Source organism: Nannobrachium achirus (assembly GCF_963921795.1).
Source record: "Nannobrachium achirus genome assembly, chromosome: 12".
Classification (NCBI taxonomy): Eukaryota; Metazoa; Chordata; class Actinopteri; order Myctophiformes; family Myctophidae; genus Nannobrachium; species Nannobrachium achirus.
In genome coordinates this window covers 44,318,139-44,344,440 of record NC_137832.1, presented here as the reverse complement: position 1 = coordinate 44,344,440, position 26,302 = coordinate 44,318,139, and the positions used below count along the sequence as shown (strand labels likewise).

The 26,302-nt window shown below is 44.1% G+C and overlaps 1 protein-coding gene across 1 annotated transcript in view; it reads right to left on the bottom strand.

The window, feature by feature from the left end:
• LOC308295607 (rho guanine nucleotide exchange factor 28-like) overlaps positions 1 to 26,302 on the bottom strand; it is a gene marked incomplete at its 5' end in the record, with an annotated part of 80,389 nt that overhangs the window by 30,632 nt on the left and 23,455 nt on the right. Inside the window, 7 exons of the mRNA XM_080738657.1 lie at positions 2,010 to 2,184; positions 3,336 to 3,712; positions 4,176 to 4,285; positions 12,667 to 12,789; positions 20,091 to 20,178; positions 20,880 to 20,989; positions 24,815 to 24,896. Coding sequence (XP_080594783.1) covers positions 2,010 to 2,184; positions 3,336 to 3,712; positions 4,176 to 4,285; positions 12,667 to 12,789; positions 20,091 to 20,178; positions 20,880 to 20,989; positions 24,815 to 24,896 — 1,065 coding nt within the window. The remainder of the gene's footprint in view (positions 1 to 2,009; positions 2,185 to 3,335; positions 3,713 to 4,175; positions 4,286 to 12,666; positions 12,790 to 20,090; positions 20,179 to 20,879; positions 20,990 to 24,814; positions 24,897 to 26,302) is intronic.

The following is a 26,302-nucleotide window of genomic DNA, read 5'->3' as shown; positions in this document are numbered from 1 at the left end:
GGAGTTAAATTGACACTGATGATTTTACTGTGGGTTTGCTGATACGTCCAAAGTGGCAAACAACAGAGGTTGTAAAAAAGAATTTTGGAACACAAATTCAAGCCCACTTCAAGCACCTTTCTGCACCATAGGACTACGGTATGCTTTGTGAAAGGATGTCACAAGGACAAAATAATATTACCTTCATAATCAAACAAATTCAAGCATTCTCCAATTCTCCAAATCACATTCCTAACCTTAAAACTAACAATTTACATTCTAGCATAATAATGGCCCCCAGAACCTGTAAAAGCCATTAACGATGAGAGACCAGCGGTGGAAAGTTTACCAGCTCAATGCAATAACACAGTGGCTTGTAGGACTGGTGAAATACACTGGTATAATGGGCTGACATATCCAATGTCAACGTGAAGTCACATTAAATGGACCTGAACAAGCTGTGGAATCACTCTCCAAGACAAATAATCTGTAAACGGCTTGACTGTGAGACCGGCTGTTGGTGCCAGAGATGGAGCGGCACTATCATGGTGTGCTCTTGAGCAAGGCACTTAACACTAGGGATGGGATGATAATCGCTATCATCGCTTATCGTGATAAAAAAAAAACACTCACGATAATCGTATTGTGAAGATTACGTTTATCGTGAAATCGTCCTTAGTCATGCACTGGGATCAATTCACCTTTTATTTGCCGAGCTGCATATCCGGTACCACTTAAACCCTCTATAATTGGTAAAAGGGACCTGCAAATAACGTACTTGACACAGTCTTTTTTTTTTACTCCCTACCATATCTCTTTGCCAAAAAATAGCCGATCTACAAGCTTGTAGATCTGCAATTTCTTTGGCAAATGTTCTGCGCCAGGATAAAGGATGTTGGGGATATTTTGATTATCGCGATAATATCATAAATCGTAATTTCTTTGGTCACAATAACCGTGATATGAAATGTTCAAATCGTCCCGTCTCTACTTAACACCACACCGCCCCTAACAGTGGAGGCCCTGCAGATGAACATGATGATATATTTGCTTGTGGAAGTTGGAAACCAGTCAGACAGACCTCCTGTGACCACAAGCTGCAATAATCAATCATTTGAAACAGCACTTTAACTCTGCCGTCTAACCATGCGACAAATGTGGCGCTCTCTCGCTGTGTGATGGCAGCAAGCTGTTATTCTAATTTATTACGTTGTACTGTATAGAGGCTATGCTTGTGACATCATCATCATCATACCCGGAAGTTATGCGGGAACGCCTAATGAGTGGCAAAAAATACGTTCTGGCCTTGACAGCCCATTCATCCAAACAGAAAAGTCCTATCTGATTGCATTAAACAAAGTTGATCTGACTTTGCCAATCAATTTGCCACTTGATTTACCATTCACTTTACACATGAGCATACCCTCTAAAGCATTCCACCGTGGCTGAATCTTAACAACTTGGGTGCCAAACTCGTTCAGTAACGAGTTAAGGCCACTAGGGGTCACCCTGCCAAAAGGAGTTGTCTCGTTCCTGAACGAGACAACAAGGGGTTAACTGGTACAGCTCTGCGTGCATGCTGCGTGCCCTGTGAATGACCCTAGTCCATACGTCACCCCGTAGCTCAGAGAGAGAGAGAAAATGGCGCGAGCTGGTTGCATTGATTTCCATTCTAGGCTGAAACATAAAAAGGGCTTTATCTATGAATGAGGTGAAAAGAACACCAGGGAAGCAGAGATCTGATTGTTTTCACGGCGACACTTTACCGCGATGGTCGGACGCGGTTTGGATTTTAGTTTCGCGAGCGTTTGTAAACAAATGGATTTTCTTCCTCAATCGTCAGTTGACACTCACGTGCACACGCACGAAGCTTCCGAGGCTCTTCAAAATAAAGCGTGAGTGAACGGCGGCAGCAGCAACAGCTAGAAATGTTAGAAACCTTAGCATCCCATGTGTTAAGGTAAACATGCATGCTGTGCAGATAAAACAGTGTGAACTGTGCACATATACAGTGTGAGGCAGAAAGGTACCTTGGTGGTGCTGTGTGTGCTGTCGGAGAGCGTGCGGTTGAAGTCTGGCGACGTGTCAAACGAGTCTCTCTCCTCTCCTGAGCTGGAGAAGAGGACAGACTGCTGATTTGGAGAGGAAGAGGGGTACGAATGAGCCAGTATGTCCTCTTCTCCACTGTCACACTCCAGACTGGGACTACACACATGCACGCACGCGCGCGCACGCACGCACGCACGCACACACACACACACACACACACACACACACACACACACACACACACACACACACACACACACACACACACACACACACAGTGTAAGTCCTTATACTATTTGAAACATGATTAATCCTGGTTTATACTTCATTGTAGGAAGTGGTGACGAGCCAAAAATAGCCCATACATCTACACGATCTTGTAGATCAGCTATTTTCAGTGCGCCACAGTGTCTTACCACCATTTTTACTTCAATAACAAAGTTCACAGCAGTGCTCCAACGGCGCTGATGAAACTCAAAGGAATGTGCGGAGAAACGTCAAAACATGTTTATTGAATTCGGAAAATGTGTCAATTGTTGTCTAGCTTCCTGTGACATGCAGCCCATTCTCTGTCATCACAAGCACTACAACCACTACTGGAATGTCAAAATAACGTTTTGTCCAAGGGATAATAAAATTTGGTCTACTTAAAGCTACAGCCATTTATTCATAATTCTCTAGAGCCAAATGATAAATCACACAGTAGGCATCAGTTTTGAGCTAAATGTTCTTTTCCTTTAGCCCGTGAACAAAATAATAGATAATAATAATTAAAATGGCTGAGATGATCCCTATTAACTCTTTGATGCACTTTACCGAATGCTCCTAATACTTACCTGTAAAGATAAGGAAACCACTTTCATTGTGGGCACGTCACAGTCGGTAAAAACCTTCAAACATTTTCAGAAATAGTGCAAACAGCCTAGCATGTCATCTACAAGCTCACAATGTGCTGCGTTGTGAGCTTGTAGATCATCTATTTTTTGCCACGCGACACCAATTGTATAAAATACGGCTTAAGTGATTACAAGCTCAACAGAACCATTTGCATTTATTGCGTTAATCTCTATAATCTCTATTTTTCGTCCATACCTTACCCCTTATACCTAAACTTCTTTGCCTTTTTTTTACTATTTTGAAAAACATTTTGAAATAGTTCAAATAGCTGATCTACAAGCCCACAACGTCTCGATGTAGATCGGCTATTTGAAGTATTTAAAAAATCAAATCAAAATAGCAAAAAAAGGCAAAGAGGTTTAGGGACAAGGGGTAAGGCATGGACAAAAATATAGCTGATGGTGTCCTACCTGAGACTTTGGGTGACCTCTTGTAGACCGGTTCCTCTGTGACTGAAGCCCGGCGAGGGGGACGTGCACGTCTGGGTCCTCTGTCCTCCCTCAAAAGGCCGGAAAGCGGAGGCCAGTGGGGAGGAAGGAAAGGACGAGGAGGAAGCCAGGGGAGAGGAGGGGGAGAAATGAGGGGACATTTCTTCTGGAGGACCAGCAGCGGAGCCTTGGACCACCCTCTCCCCGTTCTGGCACAGGGACGCGTGTCGGCTTTGAAGGCATCTGGCTAAGTCGTGGGGAGTCCCTGCCACTGAGTCCCAGCATGGGCTACCCACCTGGGGCGTGAGGCCTGCCTCCTCCTCTCCTGCGGTGTGGTACCTCATATCCACATGGCCGACCTGCAGGGGCAAAGCCAACACTCAGGTAGAGTAGAGAAAGACAGGACTCACTACAGTGAATGATGATTTCTCGTTGAATTAAACTATTTGAACCACTTTCAACCTGGCGTCCCTATTTTGGGAAAGTCATTATAGGAGTTTTTTTTTTTCTTCAGAAATGGTAGAAATCAAAGTTGGTCACAAGAAATGGTAGAAATCAGCCATCTTACGACAAACTATAAAGGGCCTAAGTGATCCCAATCACCTGTTTTACTAAAATGAATGATATATTTGCTATCAACAGTATAGTACCGTTGTAGCCTAATATTAACATTGAATTGTAACACATTACTGAATAACACAGTGTTTCTCATGACCTGATGACAAGCTGTTACGAGTCTCCCTGTTAAGCGAACGCAAGACTGCATTTTCCCTGTGCGTTCAACCGCTCAGCAAGGTGTGTTGGCTTGGCGTTTCAACTCACCTGGCCTACCAGCATGGTGTTGCCGTACACATGGTCCCTGCCGTGGATCATGGCTGACAGTCTGGTGGCTGCAGCCAGAGTTGTGGACGGGACCTGGCTCTGGCTTTTCTCTTCAGAGAGGGAGAGATAGAAGGGGGGGGGGGGTCAATATTACATTTAGTTTCCACAGCAACGTCAGAAACACAGGAAGTGACGGACATCCTGGGCAGTTGCATGTCATTGTTTGGGAGCAGCCAGAGGCGTCAATTGGATATGGCTACAGGGGAACAAATAAAATGTACTTCTTAAAATAAATTCATCATGCCTGTTGCTAAGGTATGGCAACATGACTGGTGTCCGAAGGCGCGCGTGCAAGACACCAGTCATGTTGCCATACCTTAGCTTTTGCTGAACTGACGCCACTGGGAGCAGCACTCTGATAGCATGCGTTTACGTCTCATCCTGTGCATGCGTTTGTGTGGATCTGCATGCGTTCTGTGCAAGAAAGCACGAGGAGCACTTTTTGCCAAACAGTGAGTCGGGAACCCTGTGTGGGTCGTGGTCATGGAACAATTGTTATGGGTGAAAAGATGTTTTTGTTTTTGTTTCCTACATTTTGTTTTCAATTATTATTTCAAAAGATTTAACGTACTGTATGAAAAAGATTTTTCATACGTTAAAAAAGAATATTCAAATGTTTTTCAAAAGAATTCCATATAAAATGAAAATCCATAGGGAAATATTACTTGTTGTGGACCCCCACCCCCCCAGACATTTTTGAACAGAGTAGATGCAATTGCCAGTATTCTGGTGGAATTGGGGAGTTTTTTATTAGGCTTTATAGGATCCAATAAAAAGGTAAAAGTAGGCCTACAGAAATGCATTTGATGGCTAAAGCAATAAATGAGCCATCTTTAATAATAACCACTAATTACTTAAAAGTGATTAATACTGACAATTAAAACCCCACGATGCGTCGCGATGAGACGCATCGTGAGCTTGTAGATCTGCTATTTTCAAAAGATTTGATACATTTGAAAACTTGGGTACATTTTGGGGCGCCCGCTGGCCTACTGGTTTAGGCGCACACTGAAGCATTGCCACATGGTGGCAGCGGCGGTTCGATTCCAGATCCGGGCGACCTTTGCCGGGTGTCGCTCCCCCGTCTCATCCCCCCCCCCCCCCCCGTTTTCCTGTGAGTCAACTGTCCTACATACTTTTGTACTTTTACTCAAGTTTTGCTGAGTGGAAATCCCTCCCGGTGAGCAAACACACACACACACACACACACACACACACACACACACACACACACACACACACACACACACAGCACACACAGCACACACAGCACACACATCGGACACAGTAAGGTCAGTGTGGCTGCTCCCCTAGCCTGGCTGTTTAACTGAGGAACACACGCTCCTGCTCTCCAAACACACGGCTCCCTCTGCTCTGACACGGAACAGTCTACAAAACACTGCTTTCTCCTCGGCTGTGTTTCTTAGAAAGCGTTTCAGGCGGAGCTCGATTAAAATAACACACGCGCGCGTGCGCACAAACAAAGAGGCTCAAAGAAGACCTTATGCAGCACAGCTCTAAACCACAATGAGCTTTTGAAAAGAGACTCCCCCTAAACCACCACCCCTTTTGTGGTGCAGTCAAGTAGCTGTCTGGCTGTCAGACTGTCATGATTATAACCTTGACTCTGTTTATTACCAGTGAGGTGCCATTGTGCAAGGCACATGGCCTGCAACTGCTGGAGCGAGAAGTGTTAAGCTAGGTTTATACTTAGTTGCGCGCGAATAGCAGATCTATCAGCTTGTAGATTTTCAGTGCACGTCACAGGGAAGTAGTATACCATGCCCTGTAAGCAGCCAACGGTGGAAGACTGTGTTTACATTAGGAAGCTCCCTAGAGTGAATATGTTACCATATTGTGAATGCCGTAGGGCGTTGCTGAAAAGGGGCTTTGGTGCTGCTAAAACAAACCTTGCTTTGATGTGAAAAAAGTTGTAAATACATGGGAGTTTCTCCGTATGACAGAATGCAGCTTAACCACATCAGCAACCGGCAGCAACAGTGCAGAAGAGTAAACCATATTAGCCCCGTTATGTTATGTTATGTTATGTTATTAATGGCGGCCTACCAGCACAATAGCTCAGATACTCATGTGGCAGAAAAGTCATAAGTGGCGTTTCCATAAAGCCTCTTAATGCGCATTTAAGGCTTATTCGCAAAATCTTTTTATAGAAACACTTCAAAATGTGAATAAACATTCATTATCCGCAAAAAGAATTATCCGCTTGGAGGAGGTGGATTTTGAGGCTTTATTGAATAAACTAAATGCGCATTCGTGAATGGAAACGGGTCAGACAATAACTGCTACAAGCTCACAGCAGCTCGCATCTGCGACGCTGCAGGATGAGTGTGCAGCGAGTCACAGCAGTGCTCACGTCTCTCAGTCTGAAAAAAATCAGCTCTGTGCACTGTGCAAGCCCGCGGGAAGTGTTTACAGCACGTCGGTCAGACGGATCTCCCAAAAATCGCATTTCATCAGTTTAATGGAAACCGGCTAAATTCACTTTGTCTTAATACGCATTTCTGATAATTTGCTTCCCTAATTCGAATATGTTTATGGAAACATGGCTATAGACAAGTCTTTGTTGAGCCTGTAGAGTAATTAAAGTCTGATTCGCACTTAGTTGCTACCAAGAGTAGCAAGCTCACAACATGTCGCAGCGGGCGAGCTTGTAGATCGACTATTTCCAGTGTACACAAAAAGTCGCCTATTGGAGCGGCTAGCATCGCTCAAAAATGTAAAATCTTGAAAGTGTGAGAACTACTGATTCGGAAGGCATTCGTAGAATCTGTCCTCAGGTCTATAAAGGGTTTTACATCACTGCAGTGGCCAGGGAAGGTGAGGCTCAACAGGTTTCCTTAATAATCATATTATCCACAGTGTGAGCCCGGTTCTAGGGTAGCCCTGCACTGTAGAAGAGAAGTCCTGGGTCTGGCGGTGGAATAAATCAGGCAGACAATTGGCCATGCTTCCTGTGGGCGGTGTGTGTCCCATAAATCTGAGAGGCAAACAGGGAGAGTCGAGCAGACATTGACGAGGACACCATACGATCCACGGCCACGCCACCCTCCCACATCAAATGCAACAGAATGAATTTGAGTCCACATCAAACCGACCGCGGGACAACGTGGACCGCACTCCACATCAATCCTGAATCTCTGAAGGCCAGAATCCTCCCTAGAACCACACGATACATCTCACAGATGCTTTGCCCTGGTACCATTATCCTACTCTGATTGCAGAATCACCATCGGTCAACATAAATACACCATTGTGAATATAAGATCAGTTCCATAACATCTGTGCCGCATGCTCTGAAACAGAGGCTCTGTTTTAGAGCTTTAGACTTTTTTTTTTAATCGAGCCTTCTTACATCTGACAAAAGCCGTCTCTGAGACGCATCACAGTTGACACGTGAACGTGCAAAGGAAACACATAAACAAGCGGCTCACGTTGCAACTTTTGGTAAAGCCTTTGACAATATAATGACACAAAAATGCAAGTTATGATCTCTAAAAAGTTGTTGTAATACCTCCATGTTGTACTACCTCCAAAGAGACACCGCCTGAGCTATGGTTGGGAACCATAGCTCTAAAAGACATGTCAGGCTTGCATCGTTGGATTATGGTCCCGGTTAAATCCTAAAATAATATACAAACCTGGGATATGGGTCAAACCCATACTGTAAAAAAAGGGAAAAATAAATTACACCCAGTGTGAAGTGAGCGGTTCCTTTATATAAATCAGGCATTAACATTAAGGCTTGCCCACCTGCCCCCGGCAGGTAAATAAAACTCTCGGGCAGGTGGAGTTTACTTTCACGTTGGCCGACCGGGCAAGTGCTTATTTGTGTGGGGACGCAACAGTCTATAAACAAAACACAAGATATCTGTCTAAACACCTGAACGTGGCTAGAGCGCTCTGTCTTCTGGTCTGTGGAATGTCAAATAAGAGCACTGTTTACCTATAATGTGCTGTTTTCACTGTTGCCACAAATAAGGAGAACTGCAGGGGAAACGGCTCGTCCTTATTGGCCTCGTTTTAAAAAAGAGGGATGCCTGGCCGCCTGGTCAGACCACTGTTCCAGCAGCAGATTGGGGTTCCTTATAAAAAACACCACAGCAGCGTGATGGACGGGCCTGATGGATGGAGATTGTGGCTGGGCCACGTCCAAAGCCACAGCTGGCCTCCAAGGACCCTCGCACCGGACTCATAAACACTGCCTCAGTGAACATTACTGTCAGCCACTGAGATCTGTGTTTAACATCCGTTAACAGGGAGAACATAACAGACGGATCGTGCTTCGTGTTACTGACAAGTTAGATCAAGCAAGGCCAGAATTAATAGATCTGTCCAGAAACACAGGCGAAGAGCTCTCTGAAGCGCTGCTACCAGCGCACTGTCCAGGAGCGTCCTGTTTTCAAGCGTATAAGCGTCAATATAAATGGAGCTTGGCGTGCACTGTTGTTTTTGTATGAGAATTAGAATGTAGTTGCCGCATGTGATATTCAGAACATGTCCCTGCTGACTGAGGGCCAAGCCTATAGAGTAGCACTGCCTGGATGTTGCAGAGAGTGTAAGAGAGAGAGAGAGAGAGAGAGAGAGAGAGAGAGAGAGAGAGAGAGAGAGAGAGAGAGAGAGAGAGAGAGAGAGACCCAGACAAAGACAGCAGTCAGTGCCAGGTTTCCAGAGTGGGGCAGTTAAACACAGAGCATGACCCTCCAACCTGCATGGACCCCAGAGAGACAGAGTGTGAGGGAGGGAGGGAGGGGAGACACAGGCCTGATACAAGGACTCTTTCTTACAGGGTTGTCTCTGTTTAGTAGGTCCTGCACAGCAGAGGTTCTCAACCTGTGGGTCCCCAGATGACAGTGAAGTGACAATTTAAGAACTTTTTAATAACTCAAAGAAAGAAAGAAAGAAAGAAAGAAAGAAAGAAAGAAAGAAAGAAAGAAAGACCATTACTGCATCAAAAGTAATCAACAAACTACACTAAAGAAAATGGTAAAAAATTGGCCTAAGAAAGAGGCAGAAATTGTGAGGCGATGTGAACTTGTAGATCTGCTGTTTTCACAATATTTATCAAACAAAACGTAATGCCTCAACTCCTACAATTCCAAGAGCTTGCCAGGGTGAAGAAGGGGGGGGGGGGTCACCAGTTGAAATATGATTTTGAGGAGTCACGACCTGAAAAGGTTGAGAACACTGTTATAAAGAAAATCCTATTAGTATTAATGGACTTGTAAGGATCCATTTGGTAAAATGTGTACCATCACCGAGTAAGAAATGGAACACAAAGTATTTTACTGTGTATTAGTGTGCTTACTTTGAGAAACATGCAACAGCAAACCAATGATTGAAAAACACCCCAAACGCTTGCTCATTGGGACTGTAGAAAGCCTATTTTTGTTCATGTTGTCACCACTATTATGACGTCAGTGATACATTAGGTACTCGAACAGTCGTTATTTTTGGAAAGATCTGGGAAAAATTAGGGGAAAGAACAAAATAACAACCCACACATCGTCCCCCCCCCCAACAAAAAGACCAAACATCACAAGAGTGGGTCTTATTAAAAACCGGAGAGGTAATTATTTGACTAGCGCAGAGCTCTGGGGGACAGTGTAAATCGTTAAAACAATTGTCCACCAAAGTCCACAACGCTGAGTTATGACACCTGCGGCCTGACAACTTCTGTCCAAGCAACACATCATGTGCTGTTTACACTGCAGCGTGTTCGCCAGAGGGGAGACATACAGGGGTGTCGCACCAAATTCTGGGCCCTGGGTACAGGGATTGACTGCGGGCCCCCGCACAATTACTTTGTGCTTTAACTATTTAAAAAATAGCAGATATACAAGCTCACAGCGCGGCACCGAGTGCCGCGCTGCGAGCTTGTAGATCTGCTATTTTTGAAAAATCTTGAAAATGTCGGCAAATATTTCAAATCCTTCTATGGTTTTTTTAAAAACCTATGTTTCTATGTCAGTGGTGCTCAAACCTTTTCATGTGAAGGACCCCCAAAATGATATGTATCTGGCCACGGAACCCCATCTCAAAATATTTAGTTCCAGGGACCCCCCAGAAACAAAATTTGAGCTACAAATGTTCGCTTATAAAAATACATATATTCAAAGATTTGGACACATTTTCACAACTTTTAAAAAATAGCAGATATACAAGCTTGCAGCGAAGCACTCGGAGCCGCGCTGTGAGCTTGTAGATCTGCTATTTTTCAATAGCTAAAGTATACAATAATTAATTCTAAGTAACTCACCCACAAGTAATCCCCCCCCCCCCCCCCCTTGTGACACCCCTGACCATGGTGCGCGCCGGAACTGCCCTTCAGGCAAAGAAATAAACTGCGGCTCGGTACACCTGAAATCACACTTCACTGGCTGCACGCACAGGTGTGCGTTGGCGCCACGCTAGCAGAGACTTTTGTATCCCAACTTTGGAATAGAGCTCTCGAAGATGGCACTGGAAGTCCTCTGCCCAGGACATTTATGCCTTGCGGGAGGAACAGAAGTTTGTGTAGTGCGGCGGGGCTCCGTTAGCCAAATGAGTAATAGATAGTCTGCCTTAAAATGTGGTCATGTCAGTCACAATTAAGAAGCAATAACATGGAGTGTCTGATGAGGTGAAAGATGAGGAAAAGACAACTGGAGCAGAGCCATGACACAGGCACTGCAGTAACTTGATCTTGGGTCTGTCTCCAACTCATACACCACACACACACACACACACACACACACACACACACACACACACACACACACACACACACACACACACACACACACACACACACACACACACACACACACACACACACACAGTCAGTGTCTAACCACTGTGGTTTGATTTAGGACCGCAACTATTTCCAAAGCGATCAATTAATCACTTATGCCCTATGGCCTATGTTATACTTGGGCACTCAGACAACAGTGTCGTGCAAAAATTGTGAAAATAGGAGATTTTCTAGCTCAACACGACGAGTTGAGATATGCTATTTTCACTATTTATCTTTTCTTTTTAATGGATTACTTTGTATAATAGATGATATAGATTAGTTTCATTAATGTTGCACCCCTAGTCCGATATTGGTACTCTTTGTTTCTTCTTCAAACATTCTCCTTAATCATTCATCTCGAGGGCTGATGCATACTCCACTTTTAGAGACAAAATTATTTCGGTCACAAAATCTCGGCAGCACCAAACTTTTACTCAAGTTTTAATTCCGGACTCTTGCTTGTAACAGAGTATTTCTACATTGCAGTATTGATACTTTTACTTAATTAACTAAAACATTTGAGCACTTTTCCCACTACTACCTGCAAGCGACAGCGAGTTACGTTCAATACAGGCTTGAGCTCCACACAGCTGACCATGGTGACACGACAGTCACATTATAGGGAATGACATCACTTTCTCACAGCTCCCTCTCTCTCTCTTCCAGGAGGGGAACTGCATCACAGTGTGGGTGACGTGGAAAGCACAGACCCCACTCAATAATCCTGGAGTGTACACCAGACATTCCCCAACACACTGTCAGATATCAGGTTACATCATTAGCAAACACTCTTGTTATCTCTCTCTAATTGAGCCGGTGCTGTGCTGCTGGGGGGGAGGGGGGAAGGGGGAGGCTATGAGTAAATGTGTGGGTAATGGCAGCAGACTATATTTAACTTTATTATCCCGGAATGAGCAGTGATACATCATGACTGCCCGGAGGAATGACTTTGTGTGTTTTATCAGCTGGCCTCCGCCAGATAGAGCAGTGCTTCTCAAACTTTTTCATGTCAAGGACCCCCAAATTGACACTTATTAGCCTGCGGACCGTCATTTTAAAACATACGCCAGGGACCCCCATAAGAGAAGATTTTTTACGGCTCTAGCAGAGATTCTCAACCCTTTTCATTTCAAGGACCCCCAGTTTTACATGCATTAGGCTACGGACCCCCATTTAATGGCATATCTATCTCTGGGACCCCAATTTATCAAATCAAACAGGTCCATTTGGTTCCATTTTGTACACTCTCTGAGTTACAGGTTCCATTTGCTTCCTAACTAACATTTGGTTGGAGACCCCCTGGAACTCCCTCAGGGACCCCTGGGGGTCCCCGGACCCCACTTTGACCAACCAATGAGGTAGAGTTTCGCTCCATCTGCCAGGACTGGCTGTGTGACGTGACTGTCAGCGACGTCTGAGGAATAAACGTGTGCATAACGTGAGCATAATGCTTTGCAGTCGTCCACACGTCGTCTTGAGTAACACCGTTTTCCAAAGCTGTTCAGCTGCCACAGCACTTACCGTTGTCACCCATACAGTCAGGTCTGAAGAACTGCCATCAATGCAGAATGCAAAACAAAACAGGTCTTCCATGCTAAGGCATCAATCAACCAGCTAACAAACATCCCTCTGTATTACCTTTCTTTGCTGTCTTCCTACGGATCCTCATCTTGGGAAAAGAGGGCCAGGAATAGTTGAAAGGAGAGTCAGAGTCAGAATCCATGACTTTTGATTGTATCCTAAAAGAGAGGCCTGAAATACCTCAGCTTTTATAATAAATTAGCGACAAAAAAACTAAACAAAACTAAACTAAACACACTCCTCATTGGACTTCCATTTTGCAGAGTGTAAACCCAGAACTGCAGTCGAGCAGCAGCTTTTTTCCCAGAGCCTCACTGGACTGGACTGGACTAGACTGTCACTTCAAGAGAGAGAGAGCCAGCATGTTCTCTCTCTCACATCGACACCCCTCCCCCTTAGAAACCCCCCCCCCCCCCCTCCCCCAGACAGGCTTGTGGTGGCTCTGAACCCGCTGTCCACCAGAAAATCTAAGATCTCACACTGTTGTCCATCTCTCTCTCTCTCTCTCTCTCTCTCTCTCTCTCTCTCTCTCTCTCTCTCTCTCTCTCTCTCTCTCTCTGTCTCCAACTTGTTCCCTCTCTTCTTGTTTTCCAGCATTCTGTCTCTACCGTGCTTTCTTTCTTTCTCTCTCCCTCCGTCCCCCTCCCACTCCTGCTAAAATCTGTGCCAACTCTGTGTCTCACTCATTCACTCTTTCAACAACCACACACAGTGGAAGAGAGTGTGTGTGTGTGTGGGGGGGGGGTATCCAGACACACACAAACACACACACACACACACACACACACACACACACACACACACACACACACACACACACACACACACACACACACACACACACACACACACACTGACAGGAGGAGGAGAAGTGGGAGTAAGTAAGTATTGACGGGCGGAAAGAGTGACTGAAGGAGACAGAGGGGGGGGGGGGGGGGGGGGGGGGGGAGAGACCGGGTCAAACATACTAGGTGACTTTAGAGCCAACAGCAAAGATAAAAATCAAACCTCGGTTCGAAGTGGAGCGGTGAATTTGAGCAGCTGTACCCTATGTGAGTGAGTGAGTGAGTGAGTGAGTGAGTAAACTGTGCCTGTGAGTGAGTGGTGAGTGTGCCTGGCCTGCACAAAACAGCGCCCCTCCTTTAACTAGTGTGTTGTGTGTGGCCACTCAAGGTATTGCCAGGCTACGGACACGGCCAGCCAGCCACCCAGCCACCCACCCACCCACCCACGGACATACCTGTCTATTGGGAGCGCTTTCACCGCTCCAAAAACTACACACGAAATACAGACACACAGGAACACACACACAGGAACACGAACACACACACACACACACACACACACACACACACACACACACACACACACACACACACACACAGCTCAAGAGTTTTGCAGAGGTGCTGCAGAAATCATTAACTTTACACAGGTTATGATAGTCTCAGAGATAGGCCAGGCCGCAAAGTGCATGTGCACACGCACGTGCACACGCACACGCACACACGCACGCACGCACACACTCACACACACACACACACACACACACACACACACACACACACACACACACACACACACACACACACACAGGTCAGCAGGCTCACCATAGAGGCAGCAGTCGAGTGCTGCTGCTCGTTGCTTTCCATCATCCTCTCTCTCTCTCTCTCTCTCTCTCTCTCTCTCTCTCTCTCTCTCTCTCTCTCTCTGTCTGTCTCTCTCTCAGTACATTTACTCAATACTGTACTTGGTATTTGTAATTTAATTGAGTGTTTCCAATTGCCAATGCTTGTCAAATATTGTACTTTTACTCCATTATAACTATTTGTACTCAATACTCAACTCAAGTACACTTTTGAGGTATTTGTAATTTACTTGAGTATTTCCAATTGCCAATATTGTACTTTTACTCCACTATAATTATTTGAGAAGTTTAGTTACTTTAGACATTTTTATTATTATTATTACAAAACAAACTTTAATCACTTCATCCCTATATTATTTTTCAGCCTCAATCTATTGTTCTACACTGAGTGCTGCACTATGAGCTTAAAATGAAACTCTCAAGAGTGTAAAATGAAACCAAATAAGAATCGTTACATCGTTACATACTCCACTTTTAAAGTCTAATTTATTTGGGTTCGGCTCTGTCTAAACCAGGGGTCTTCAACGTTTTCAGGCCAAGGACCCCTTAGTTGAGAGAGAGATGAAGCAGGGACCCCCCACAACCTTTTCATAGATTCCACATAGTTTAGTCGTTTGACAGCACAATCCTCAGTGTATTTTGGATTAATGTCAATTTGTGTTTTAAGATATTTAACCACTTCAACTGTCAATACTTAATAAACTTGACCTTTCACTCTGTACTTAGTCTACTCTTTTTCCTCTCTACACCAAACCTATTAGCCGAAAATAGACGCTTTACAAGCTTAGAACGCCTCGCAGCGTGAGGCGTTGTGAGCTTGTAGATCTGCTATTTTTGACTACAGTTCTCAGAATATGGACACTATAGGGTTCAAGTTGTTAGTAGAATGATTGGAAGATTTGGAGGACCCCCTGTAGTAACTCTGAGGACCCCCTAGGGGTCCCGGACCCCCTGTTGAAGACCCCTGGTCGAGACTATGATATTTTTTTTATTTTAACCACTTGAACACTAGTGTCCATATTCTGAAAACTTTTGCCAAAAATAGCAGATCTACAAGCTCCTAACCCTCGCGCTGCGAGGCGTTGTGAGCTTGTAGATCGGCTATTTTTGGGAAAGAGGTTTGGTGTAGAAGGGAAAAAGAGCAGACTAAGTACAGAGTGAAAGGAAAATACACTGATGCTTGTGCTGTCAACGATTAAACGATATGGAATCTATGAACAGGTTGTGGGGGTCCCTGCTTCATCTCTCTCTCAACTAAGGGCTCCTTGGCCTAAAACGTTGAAGACCCCTGTTTTACACAAATGGAACCAAGTGGACCCTGTTTAATTACATTTGTATTCAATGAACACCAAGGATTTGACTGTGTGCCGAGCTCTCCCAGTTTGAGCCGTGAGCTTGTTCTCTCTCTCTCTCTCTCTCTCTCTCTCTCTCTCTATTCTCTATCTTTCGCATGCACACAAAACCAGCACATGCACTCGCACCGTCGCACGCATGCACGCACGCACACACACTCCGCACAGATCTCAACAAGCTGCTGTTAAAGCTGCATCCAGCAGAGCTGTGGCAACCACACACACACACCTTCTTAAAAAACGCACAGACATGTACACAATAAACAAGTACACAAGTTGCAGACACCATGCGTGCCTGCACGCGCGCGCACACACACACACACACACACACACACACACACACACACACACACACACACACACACACACACACACACACACACACACACACACACACACACACACGATATGTAACTTACACACACATGCACCCACTTTTACACAGAACTCCCCTTTTCCATCTGTGTAGAGAACAGACTCCCTCAGGTAACAGAGGCCTTTGCTGTTTCCATGCCAGACCCACATTAAAATGCTGATCTGTGTGTGTGTGTGTGTGTGTGTGTGTGTGTGTGTGTGTGTGTGTGTGTGTGTGTGTGTGTGCGTGCGTGTGCGTGTGTGTGTGTACTGTGCACATGTGCGCACGCTTGCATGTGTAGGTGGGTGTGGGAGTTTAAGTGTGTTTTAGAGTGTGTGTGCCTGTTAGGGTGGGGTGTTTGAGATGCGGGGGCATTAGGAGGGCAAAAGGGGGAAAGGAGTGTTAGCGAGGGGCGAGACTGACAAATGACAAGCGGAAGGGTGGAGCACAGAAGAGGAGGAGAGAGAGAGAGACAAAGACAGAGAGAATGAGAAACAGAGAGAGAACGAGAGACAGAGGACCTCATCTTGCACCCCATGGGGTGCAAGCTAGGAAACCTTTTTTTATTGGCCAGTTGTTCTGACTGTGAGTTTGTGACTGACCACCATCTATGAAGATGACAATTGACAAAAGTAACAAATATTATCATTGATCATTATCATCATTCATTAGTGTGCAATAAGTGTTAAATGGCTTTATATTATGAATTGTACTATAATTTCTTGATCGCCTCTTGTCTTGATCGATGAAAGCTTATTGATACCGGGTACTCAATAAATGTGTTATCGAGTTTGTAGAGGGCCCTTGTTTCGGGCTCCATCCCTATTTAGGGGTAACACCAGCTGCCTTGTGCGTAATTAATGGATTGCGCATAGTGCCAGGGATAGCTTGGAGTGCACGATATAGGGCCCAGAGAGACAGTGAGAGAGAAAGAGAATGAGAGAGACAGAGGAGGTGAAAGGAGTCAGGGCTGGTCAGGGGGAACATGACAGCTATGCTCCAGATTCCTCATCAGCTCCTCAGGACGTGTCGACAGGAGTTCTGTTGACTTTCACTTCAGCCATGGAGGCAATATTTCATGACACGCAGGTTGACTTGAAACATGGCATTATACCGCTTTTATAATGGCTGAGAGCTTAGGAATATGTAATAAGGAATTTTAATTGTACAAGCTCACATTGTGACGAGTTGTGAGCTTGTAGAACAGCTATTTCCTGCATGTGTGTAAGCGAGACTCGAGTCTCATTCTTTCTGAATTCTGGCCGTTGGAGAATGGCATCGACGGGGAGAGGAGAACAAATGGTATTCAAGTGGCTGTTATTATTGTAACTAACTAGAGAAGGCATTAGACTGGCAGAGCGAGGTCACAGGCAACACGTTCCAAAGGGAACTGTCTGAGAGACTTAAAATCCTCAGCAAAGCAAGGCAACACACACACACACAGCATGAAATGGCTTAACCATACAGCGCGAAAGCAACACCGACCACAGGATGTAAAAAAAAATGGCTGTTGTGCAGAGGCCAAGTGTGTGAAAGCCTGATCCCCTGAGCTGAGTAACCACAGCATTCTTACACTGAGGCATCTGTCTGCCCCGCTCTCATACCAGGCAGCCAATCATTAACCCACAGGATGTTCCCACTCTCAAAGCCTTCCCTAAGTGCTGCACGCCAACCTGGATTAAGAACCAAGTAAGAATGGGACGATATGAACATTTCATATCACGATTATTGTGACCAAAGAAATTTGGTCACAATATTTACAATCTTATCGCGATAATCAAACTATGCCCAACATCCATTATCCTTTATCGTGGGGTGGAACATTCGCCAAAAAATAGCAGATCTACAAGCTGGCAAAGAGATTTGGTAGAGAGTGAAAAAAAGGCTGTGTCAAGTATGTATTATTATAAGTATGTTTTATTATTAGAGGGTTTAAATGGTACCGGATATGCAGCTCGGCAAATAAAAGGTGAATTGATCCCAGTGTTTGATGGAGGACAATTTCATGATACGATTATCGTGAGTGTTTTCTATCACGACAAACGATAATATCGCTTATCGTCCCATCCCTAGAACCGAGCTCCTACCCACCTCTGCCACTGACGCAGGGTAAGATATTCTGGTCCCAGCCAGACTGGTTCTAGACCAAAATCATGACAACAACAAAAATCCAGTGCTTTGGAGTCAACCGTCTTTGAATTCTCATTCTTTTTATTGGATTCCTCCCTCCCTTCCTTCACTCAAAGTTTAAATTAATAGCCAACAACAGGCAGTACAGTAGTATTAGCCTATAGAGTAGTTTGCTTGTAACTAAACCATTCATTAAGATCAAATTAATTAAAGTCAAATGTTATTGATTTTGGAGAGTGCCACGAATATTTAAATAAAAATCACACCCGTGTGAAGTGGAGCTGTGTGTGTGTGTGTGTGTGTGTGTGTGTGTGTGTGTGTGTGTAGATCATGTGTACCGATTTTTGTGACATTTGAAGAAAATATGTAGGAAAAGGAGCAAAAAGTGTGTTTTGGAGAAAATTCAAGATGGCGGAAAATCTATCCTGGCGCAAATGGGCGTGGCCTATATGGGGAGATGCGTCTTGACCCAAGGAATCCAGGGAAAAAAGAATTTTAATTTTCCGATCTACGGTTCAAGAGTTACGGGGCAAAACGTAAAGTGGGCCGTTATAGCGCCACCATGAGGCCGAGTGATGTAATTATTTTTCGATTCATTCTTAAAATCATTATGAATCTCCTCTCCGAGGTTTGAAACTGTAGCTCCTATGGTTTACGAGAGAAAAATACTTGAAAGTGATTTCTTGCATTGTCCCATTATAAGTCAATGGGGACAATTAAGCGTCGTTTTTTGCCGATTACGTCGGCATGGTAAGGCGGATCGGAACGAAAGGTAATAGAACACCATTCCCGGCCGAGCCGCACATTTTGATGTATATATTGCGCGAGTGGCGTAAATGGTGCGGCACTAGTTACGCGCCGAAGTCAGGCTACATACACACAGACAGACACACACACAGACAGACCCACACAGCCACGTATAGGGAGCTGCACACAGCTCCAAAAATGTGATCGTTCCTAGTAGAGAAGACGCAGGGCAGAAATGTGATCCTGCAGTCTTGAAGGGGAATCGGAATTCTAAAGTTAGACAGTCGTGTTCTAGACTCGGAGTCTGCTTCCACAGGGGTGTCAATTGGGTATGGCAGGGATATGCAGCTGCCATACCCTGGGTCCAGGGGGGAAAATAAAAGTTACTTTTAAATATAAATCCATGAATGTCTCTTTGTCTATCTGTGCTGGTTATTATGTTGTTAAATTACAGTAAAATAACTACAAATGCTAAATTTAACAAAATGGTCACTTCAACAAGGTATTATAATTATATTCTCCACACTTGCATTCTCCCCATCTTGACAAAATGGTATATTCCCAGTTTCCGCAGAAAAATAAAATGTACCGTACTAAATACTGTAAATAAACGTATCATGCCTGTTGCTAAGGTATGGCAACATGGCTGGTGTCTTGCACGCGCGCCTTCCCATACCTTTTTCTGAACTGACGCCACTGTGCTTCCAAGTTCTGTTTAGGGGAGAAACTGTTTCCCCCGCTTGCAGGGGGATGGCAGCTTGCAGGCTTGTTGACTGGAAGCTACTTCAGATGACCCCACCCCCCTCCTCAGAATCCCCCACCACCCACACACCCATATGAATAACAGCACCTAACACAACACTGATCCCTCATCCTTTGTATGACTAACCACATAATACCACCTGCTTGCTTTGACTCGGCACTTCCACCAAGTCAAAATGTTTAAAAACAACAAAAACAGCACTGTAACAGGACATTCATGTGAAACACGAGAAGTAGTGTGTGTGTGTGTGTGTGTGTGTGTGTGTGTGTGTGTGTGTGTGTGTGTGTGTGTGTGTGTGTGTGTGTGTGCGTGTGCGTGTGCGTGTATGCGTGTGTGAGTGTGAGCTGGGTAAAATCATCATAGTTACTTTATTCTTTGTAACCGTAACTCTCTCTGAATTTTAAATGAACACTTGTGCGAGCGTGTGTACGTGTGTGCGTGCGTGCGTGCGTGTGTGTGTGTGTGTGCGTGGGGGGGTGCTTCACATACCCGAGTCAGACGGTAAGGGACGGTCCTCCTCCTCCTCGTCATTCAGGTCCTCGCTCAGGCAGAACATGAGAGTCTCTTGGTCGTCCTCCTGTGTGACCACAGTGAAACACGGCACGTCCATTTGTACACTGAAGGCTTCACATCATGCAGCAGCCACAGCACGTGCTGCCGCCACCAGCGCGACGCAAGCAAAGAAAATAGGCAGTAGGATTAAGTACAAAAACATGAGTGTTTGGCATGGCAAGTGCCCCTGCGTGTACACATGTGTTTACGCACGCGCGCGTGTGTGTGTGTGTGTGTGTGTGTGTGTGTGTGTGTGTGTGTGTGTGTGTGTGTGTGTGTGTGTGTGTGTGTGTGTGTGTGTTTGAGTGTGAGTGGAAGTGTGTGTGTGGAGGAGGAGAGGGGAGGGGGCACAGGGGGGCAATTAGCTTGACCATGTGCACCACGTGAACGGGATCCTACAGGTCGAAGAACTGTGTGTGTGTGTGTGTGTGTGTGTGTGTGTGTGTGTGTGTGCGTGCGTGCGTGCGTGCGTGCGTGCGTGCGTGCGTGCGTGCGTGTCACACTACTTGCACAGCACACCACTCATAAAAGTCTGCTATTCACCAGTATGTGCCAGGTGCCTGCTCTAACACCTGTGTGCTGAATAATATGCAGTATTGAGAGGTGGTGAGATTTCTTGTTTTACTATTTTTGACATTTTCTCTATTAGAATTGGCGGTTCAGACCAACATCTCTGGAATGATAAGTGTGCCCCTTGTCAATTCCCATGTCCCCTAGTTAGAGTACTGTAGTCCCTTGTTGCTGCTGACCCCTGCTGGTTGTTATAGGGAGGGCGTAGGCCAGCTTGTGTATCCTTCCTCCCACACACTTGACTCTGCTGGTCAGCTTCTCTTCATCTGACAGCGAGGAGTTTCACCAGGAGGACATAACGCATGTGGAGGAACACGCTACTCCTCCATGCTACTCCTCCCAGCTCCGCTCCCTGCTGAACAGGCACCCTGACCAACCCCAAGGAGTTGCTAGTGCAACCACAGACAATCGCCCCCTCCACAACTCATTTAGGACAGTGGTTATCAACCTTTTTCCCCACCAAAGGCCATTATTCATTCGGCATTTGTTTTTCATTGGATAAGATCTTTTCTCCACAATTACATGCTATATTGATGACCATAGGAGAGATAACAGGCAAAATAACAATTCTTCTGCATTCTATATTTGTGTAGACTTGGGTAAATTAAGTAATGCAGATGTTTAACAATTATTTAACTCTTGAGAGTGTAAAATCAAACCAAATGGAAAGAAAGGTCCATTTGGTTTCATTTTACATTCAAGAGTGTAACCACACCCCGGCCATGCTGGAAGCCATTTTGAGGATTCAAAATTCTAATCAGGGCTGTATTTTGATTGTCTTAAGTACCAGCTCTTATGCCTTAACTTAAAGTCTTGTTCATACTGTCTCAGATCAACAAACCTTTCGTTGGAGAGTTCTGACTTTCCGACGTGCAGCTTTCCGAACTATAATTCGGGGGAAATGCTTTTCAGAAGATGCGAGTGACGTCATTTTGTAGTTGAACCGGACTTTTCCGACAAAAGGTTCGGTGGTCGGAGACAGTATGGACAGTCCTTTAAGTTAAGGCATAAGAGCGGGTAATTAAGACAATCAAAATAGAGACCTTGTCTCTGCGGTGGTGGGCAGGAACTTTACTCCAGCGCCCCATCATGTCCTGTGTGTTCTCCATGCCATCTCTCTCTGCCAGGCAGCCCAGAGAGCAAAAAGCATTACGGGCAATGGACTGCGCACTCCCTTTTAAAAGGATAAGAAAGAAATCCTCAGCCCTCACCGTAACATGCTGGTCGAATTCTTTGGTCTGTGTGTGAATCAATACAGAGAACAGCATTCTCGGTTAATAATGTAATACTCACGTTTTCCACAGCGGTCGAGAAGCCTCCGTTGATATCGGGATACGATGCTTCTGAGAGAGGGGACAGAAAACAGGCGATTTCAAGACGATGAAACGTCACAAGTGATACAAGTGAGATGTTTGTCAGCATTTTTAACAATGCATTTTCTACACACACTTACTGTATGTACAGTATCTCTTATGTCAATTTAACAAGGTCTTACTTTTGTTTTCCCCCGGGGGGTTCGCAGTGGGGGTACCGTTACCATGTGGCCTCCCTTGATCCTCTATATCGTTTAACTAGCGTGCTTTGCAGATCAAAGACCACAGTGGCGTACAGTAACGCCCACCAAAAGCTTAGCGTCAAACTCAAAACAAAACTAAAATCGATATAGTAACTATTTAGCAAATAAATTAAATGTGTGTGAAACATGTCGATAGTGCAGTTTTTTAAAGGGAAGAATGTATTACTATGGATGAGTACAGTACAGTACAGCGCAGTAAGGTACAATAAGGTAAAGTACAGTAAGGTAGGGTACAGTACAGTGGAGCGGTGAATCTGAGCAGCTATACCCTGTGTGTACTGTACTGTACCTTACTGTACTTTACTGTAACTTAATGTACTGTACTTGACTGTACACTACTGTACCTTACTGTACTTTACCTTACTGTACTGTACTCAACTGTACTCTACTGTACTTTACTGTACTGTACTTTACTGTACTCTGCTGTACTTTACTGTACTGTACTCTACTGTACCGTACCAAACTGTATTGTACTTTACTGTACCGTACTGTACCATACTGTACTGTACTTTAATGTACTCTACTGTACCTTACTATACCTTACTGTACTCTACTTTACCTTACTGTACTTTACTGTACTCTACTGTACTGTACTCTACTGTACCTTGCTGTACTGTATCTTACTGTACTGTACTCTACTGTACTTTGCTGTACTGTATCTTACTGTACTATACTCTACTGTACCTTACAGTACTATACCTTACTGTACTGTACTGTACTGTACCGTACCTTACTGTACTGTAACTTACTGTACTCTACTGTACCTGTTACAGTACTGTAGTCCATTGAAAAAATTGTTATAGGGTTTGCCCTGTTATTTCCGCCCATGTGTCAAATATGCTAATTATCTCATTAATGATGCACAATACAAAAATGTATATTGCAGAAATGGATTCTACAGGAAAAAATACAAAAGAATCAACTGAGAAAAGTTTGTTAAACCCTTTTATCAAATTGTTATAGGTTTTTCCTGTTATTTCCCCTCATATGTCAAATATGCTTCAAATATGCTAATTAACTCATTAATGATGCACAATACAAAAATGTATATTGCAGAAATGGATTCTACAGGAAAAAATACATAAGAATCAACAGAGAAAAGTTTGGTAAACCCTTTTATCATTTTTTAAATAGGGTTTGTCCTGTCATTTCCACCCATGTTACAAATAATTTGACACATGGGCAGAAAGAACGGGAAAGAATTCATCAAAAATTGATAAAAGGGTTTACCACACTTTTCTCAGCTGACCTTTATGTAATTCTTCCCGTAGAATCCATTTCTGCAAAGTATATTGTTGTATTGTGCATAATTAATGAGATAATTAGCATAATTAGTCAAAAATGCTAATTATCTCATTAATTATGCGCAATATAAAAATTTATATTGCAGAAATGGATTCTACAGGAAAAAATACATAAGAATCAATTGAGAAAAGTTTGGTACACCCTTTAATCAGGTTTTTACACCGTTATCCCTGTCTATATAGTTTCATTGTTTGACAGCACAATCATTATTGAATTTTGGATTCATGTACATTTTTCAGAAACGTATTTAACCACTTGAACCGTAAATACATAACTTGATATTTCACTCTGTACTTAGGCTGATCTTTTTACCCTCTAAACCAAATGTCTTTGCCAAAAATAGACGATCTACAAGTTGTGAGCTTGTAGATCTGCCATTTTTGGCTAAAGTTCTCAGAATATGGACACTAGGATTCAAGTGGTTAATATAAAAAAGGAGAAAAAGGTTTGGAGGATCCCCCCCGGAGGACCCATCCTGTAGTAACTCTGAGGACCCCCTAGGGGTCCCGGACCCCCTGTTGAAGACCCTTGGTATAGAGAGAACCCGAAACCAGTTCACAGCTTTTTAAAGGGGGAATATGGTGGACTATTATCCGACAGGGGGCTTTCTTTGCCTCAGCATGACACCAGAAAACATGCACATTCAGCGGCCCGGGCAGACTGCTGCCAGCTGGCTCTCAGGCTGCACCCCAGTGGGATGGAGAGGAAACAACCTTTAACACACACACACACACACACACACACACACACACACACACACACACACACACACACACACACACACACACACACACACACAGAGAGAGAGAGAGAGAGACGGGGTGGAGAGCACTAAGCAATAAAGAGTCTGCTGACGTCTCTTAATGGGTGTCCACACTGGAGGATTGAAAACTCTCGCTACGAGAGAGAGAGAGAGAGAGAGAGAGAGAAAGCGAGAGCTCGCACACATGTAGGTGCCTGTGTGCTTGCTTAAGCTTGCAGTACTTGTTCATCCCAGTAGAGGGCACCATATGTTCAGTGAACATCTTCCTCTGATCCAAGAGCCACTATTTCTCATAATGTCCAAACTTGAACAGATGAAGCTAAAAAGGCTGAGCAGTGACCACGGCTAGCAAACATGGAAACAAACCGTAAAGATTGGATGCTTGGGTAAAGCCAGGCATCCTATACTAGATCCCATAATGTACAGAGACTTGGAACAGTGTGATACCATTCTCACGAGGCCCGTCCACCAGCTCTTCTTTCCCTAGGATGGTGTCTGGTTCTGAGCGCTCTCTCCTGAGTGCTTTGATCTGTGGGACACAAGGCATATCGGAGAGGGAGAAGTAATTAAGCAGAGGTGGGGAAAAGTACCGGGTACTCACATTTCACTTAGGTAAAAGTAGGGCTATCACGATTATGACATTTTACGTGACGATTAATTGTCACTAAAATAATTGCGATTAACGATTTAATTGTGTTTATTACAATCCTGTTTGGCTTGTAGGCTTTGAAGTTGCACATGGCAGATATGACACATAACCTGAATATACAAAGAAATTACTTACATATTTGACAACTTTATACTTGAAAAAGAACATTGATAGTGGAAATTGCCGATCTACAAGCTCACAACGCATCGCAAGCTTGTAAATCGGCTATTTCCACTATTTCTGAAAATGTTTGAAAATATGGAACATTTTTCAACATGTAAACGATTATGATGATTATGACAAAATAATTGCGACTTGACGATTATGTAATAATTGTGACAGCCCTAGGTAAAAGTATACCTATATAGAAGTACTCTATTACAAGTAAAAGTCTGGAATTAAAAACTTTATTGAGTGTCTATTTTCAAATCGCGAAATATATATGTATAGGGAGGAAGTGGTCAATTTATGTATTGTAATTTGTAATAATAATCCAAATCTACAAAGTAACTAGTGCCTACAGTTTTCAAATAATTGTAGTGGAGTAAAAGTACAATATTTGCCATTGAGATGTGGTAAGATGATGTGGTAGAAGTAAAAGTATTGAAAATGTGAAATACTCCAGTAAAGTAAAAGTACCTCAAAATTGTACTTAAGTACAGTACTTGAGTAAATGCACTTACCCGTATTTTCCGGACTATAAGGCGCACCGGACTATAAGGCGCACTGTCAATGAATGGTCTATTTTAGAACTGTTTTCATATATAAGGCGCACCGGACTATAAGGCGCACATAATAGACGCTACCGTTGCGTTATGCATCCAACAGATGGAGCTGTGCTAAAGGGAATGTCAATGTCAATGAATGATCCATAAGGCGCACTGGACTATAAGGCGCACTGTAGTTTTTTGAGAAAATTAAAGGCTTTTAATTGTGCCTTATAGTCCGGAAAATACGGTAGTTACTTTACACCACGGGTAAAAAAGTACGGTATTTGTAGACTGATGTTTACTGTACATAGGCCTACAATTGTTATTTTTCATGTGAAAATGAGTGACAATGAAGTTTGAGGGCTTTCATTTGTGAGCCTTCTCAGACACATAATATGGACAGATAAAGAGCAATAGATACCAGTAAGACTCCCTAATCGGGAGATAAGCGACCGTAGGTCGCTTATCGGCATTTTATGTGAGCTGCAGTGGAGGGGGTCCTCCACTGGGGGCGTGCATCCGTTCTGGAGCACGAGGAGTGGGTGGTCCCCGGGAATTCCCCGTGAGCTGCCCCGT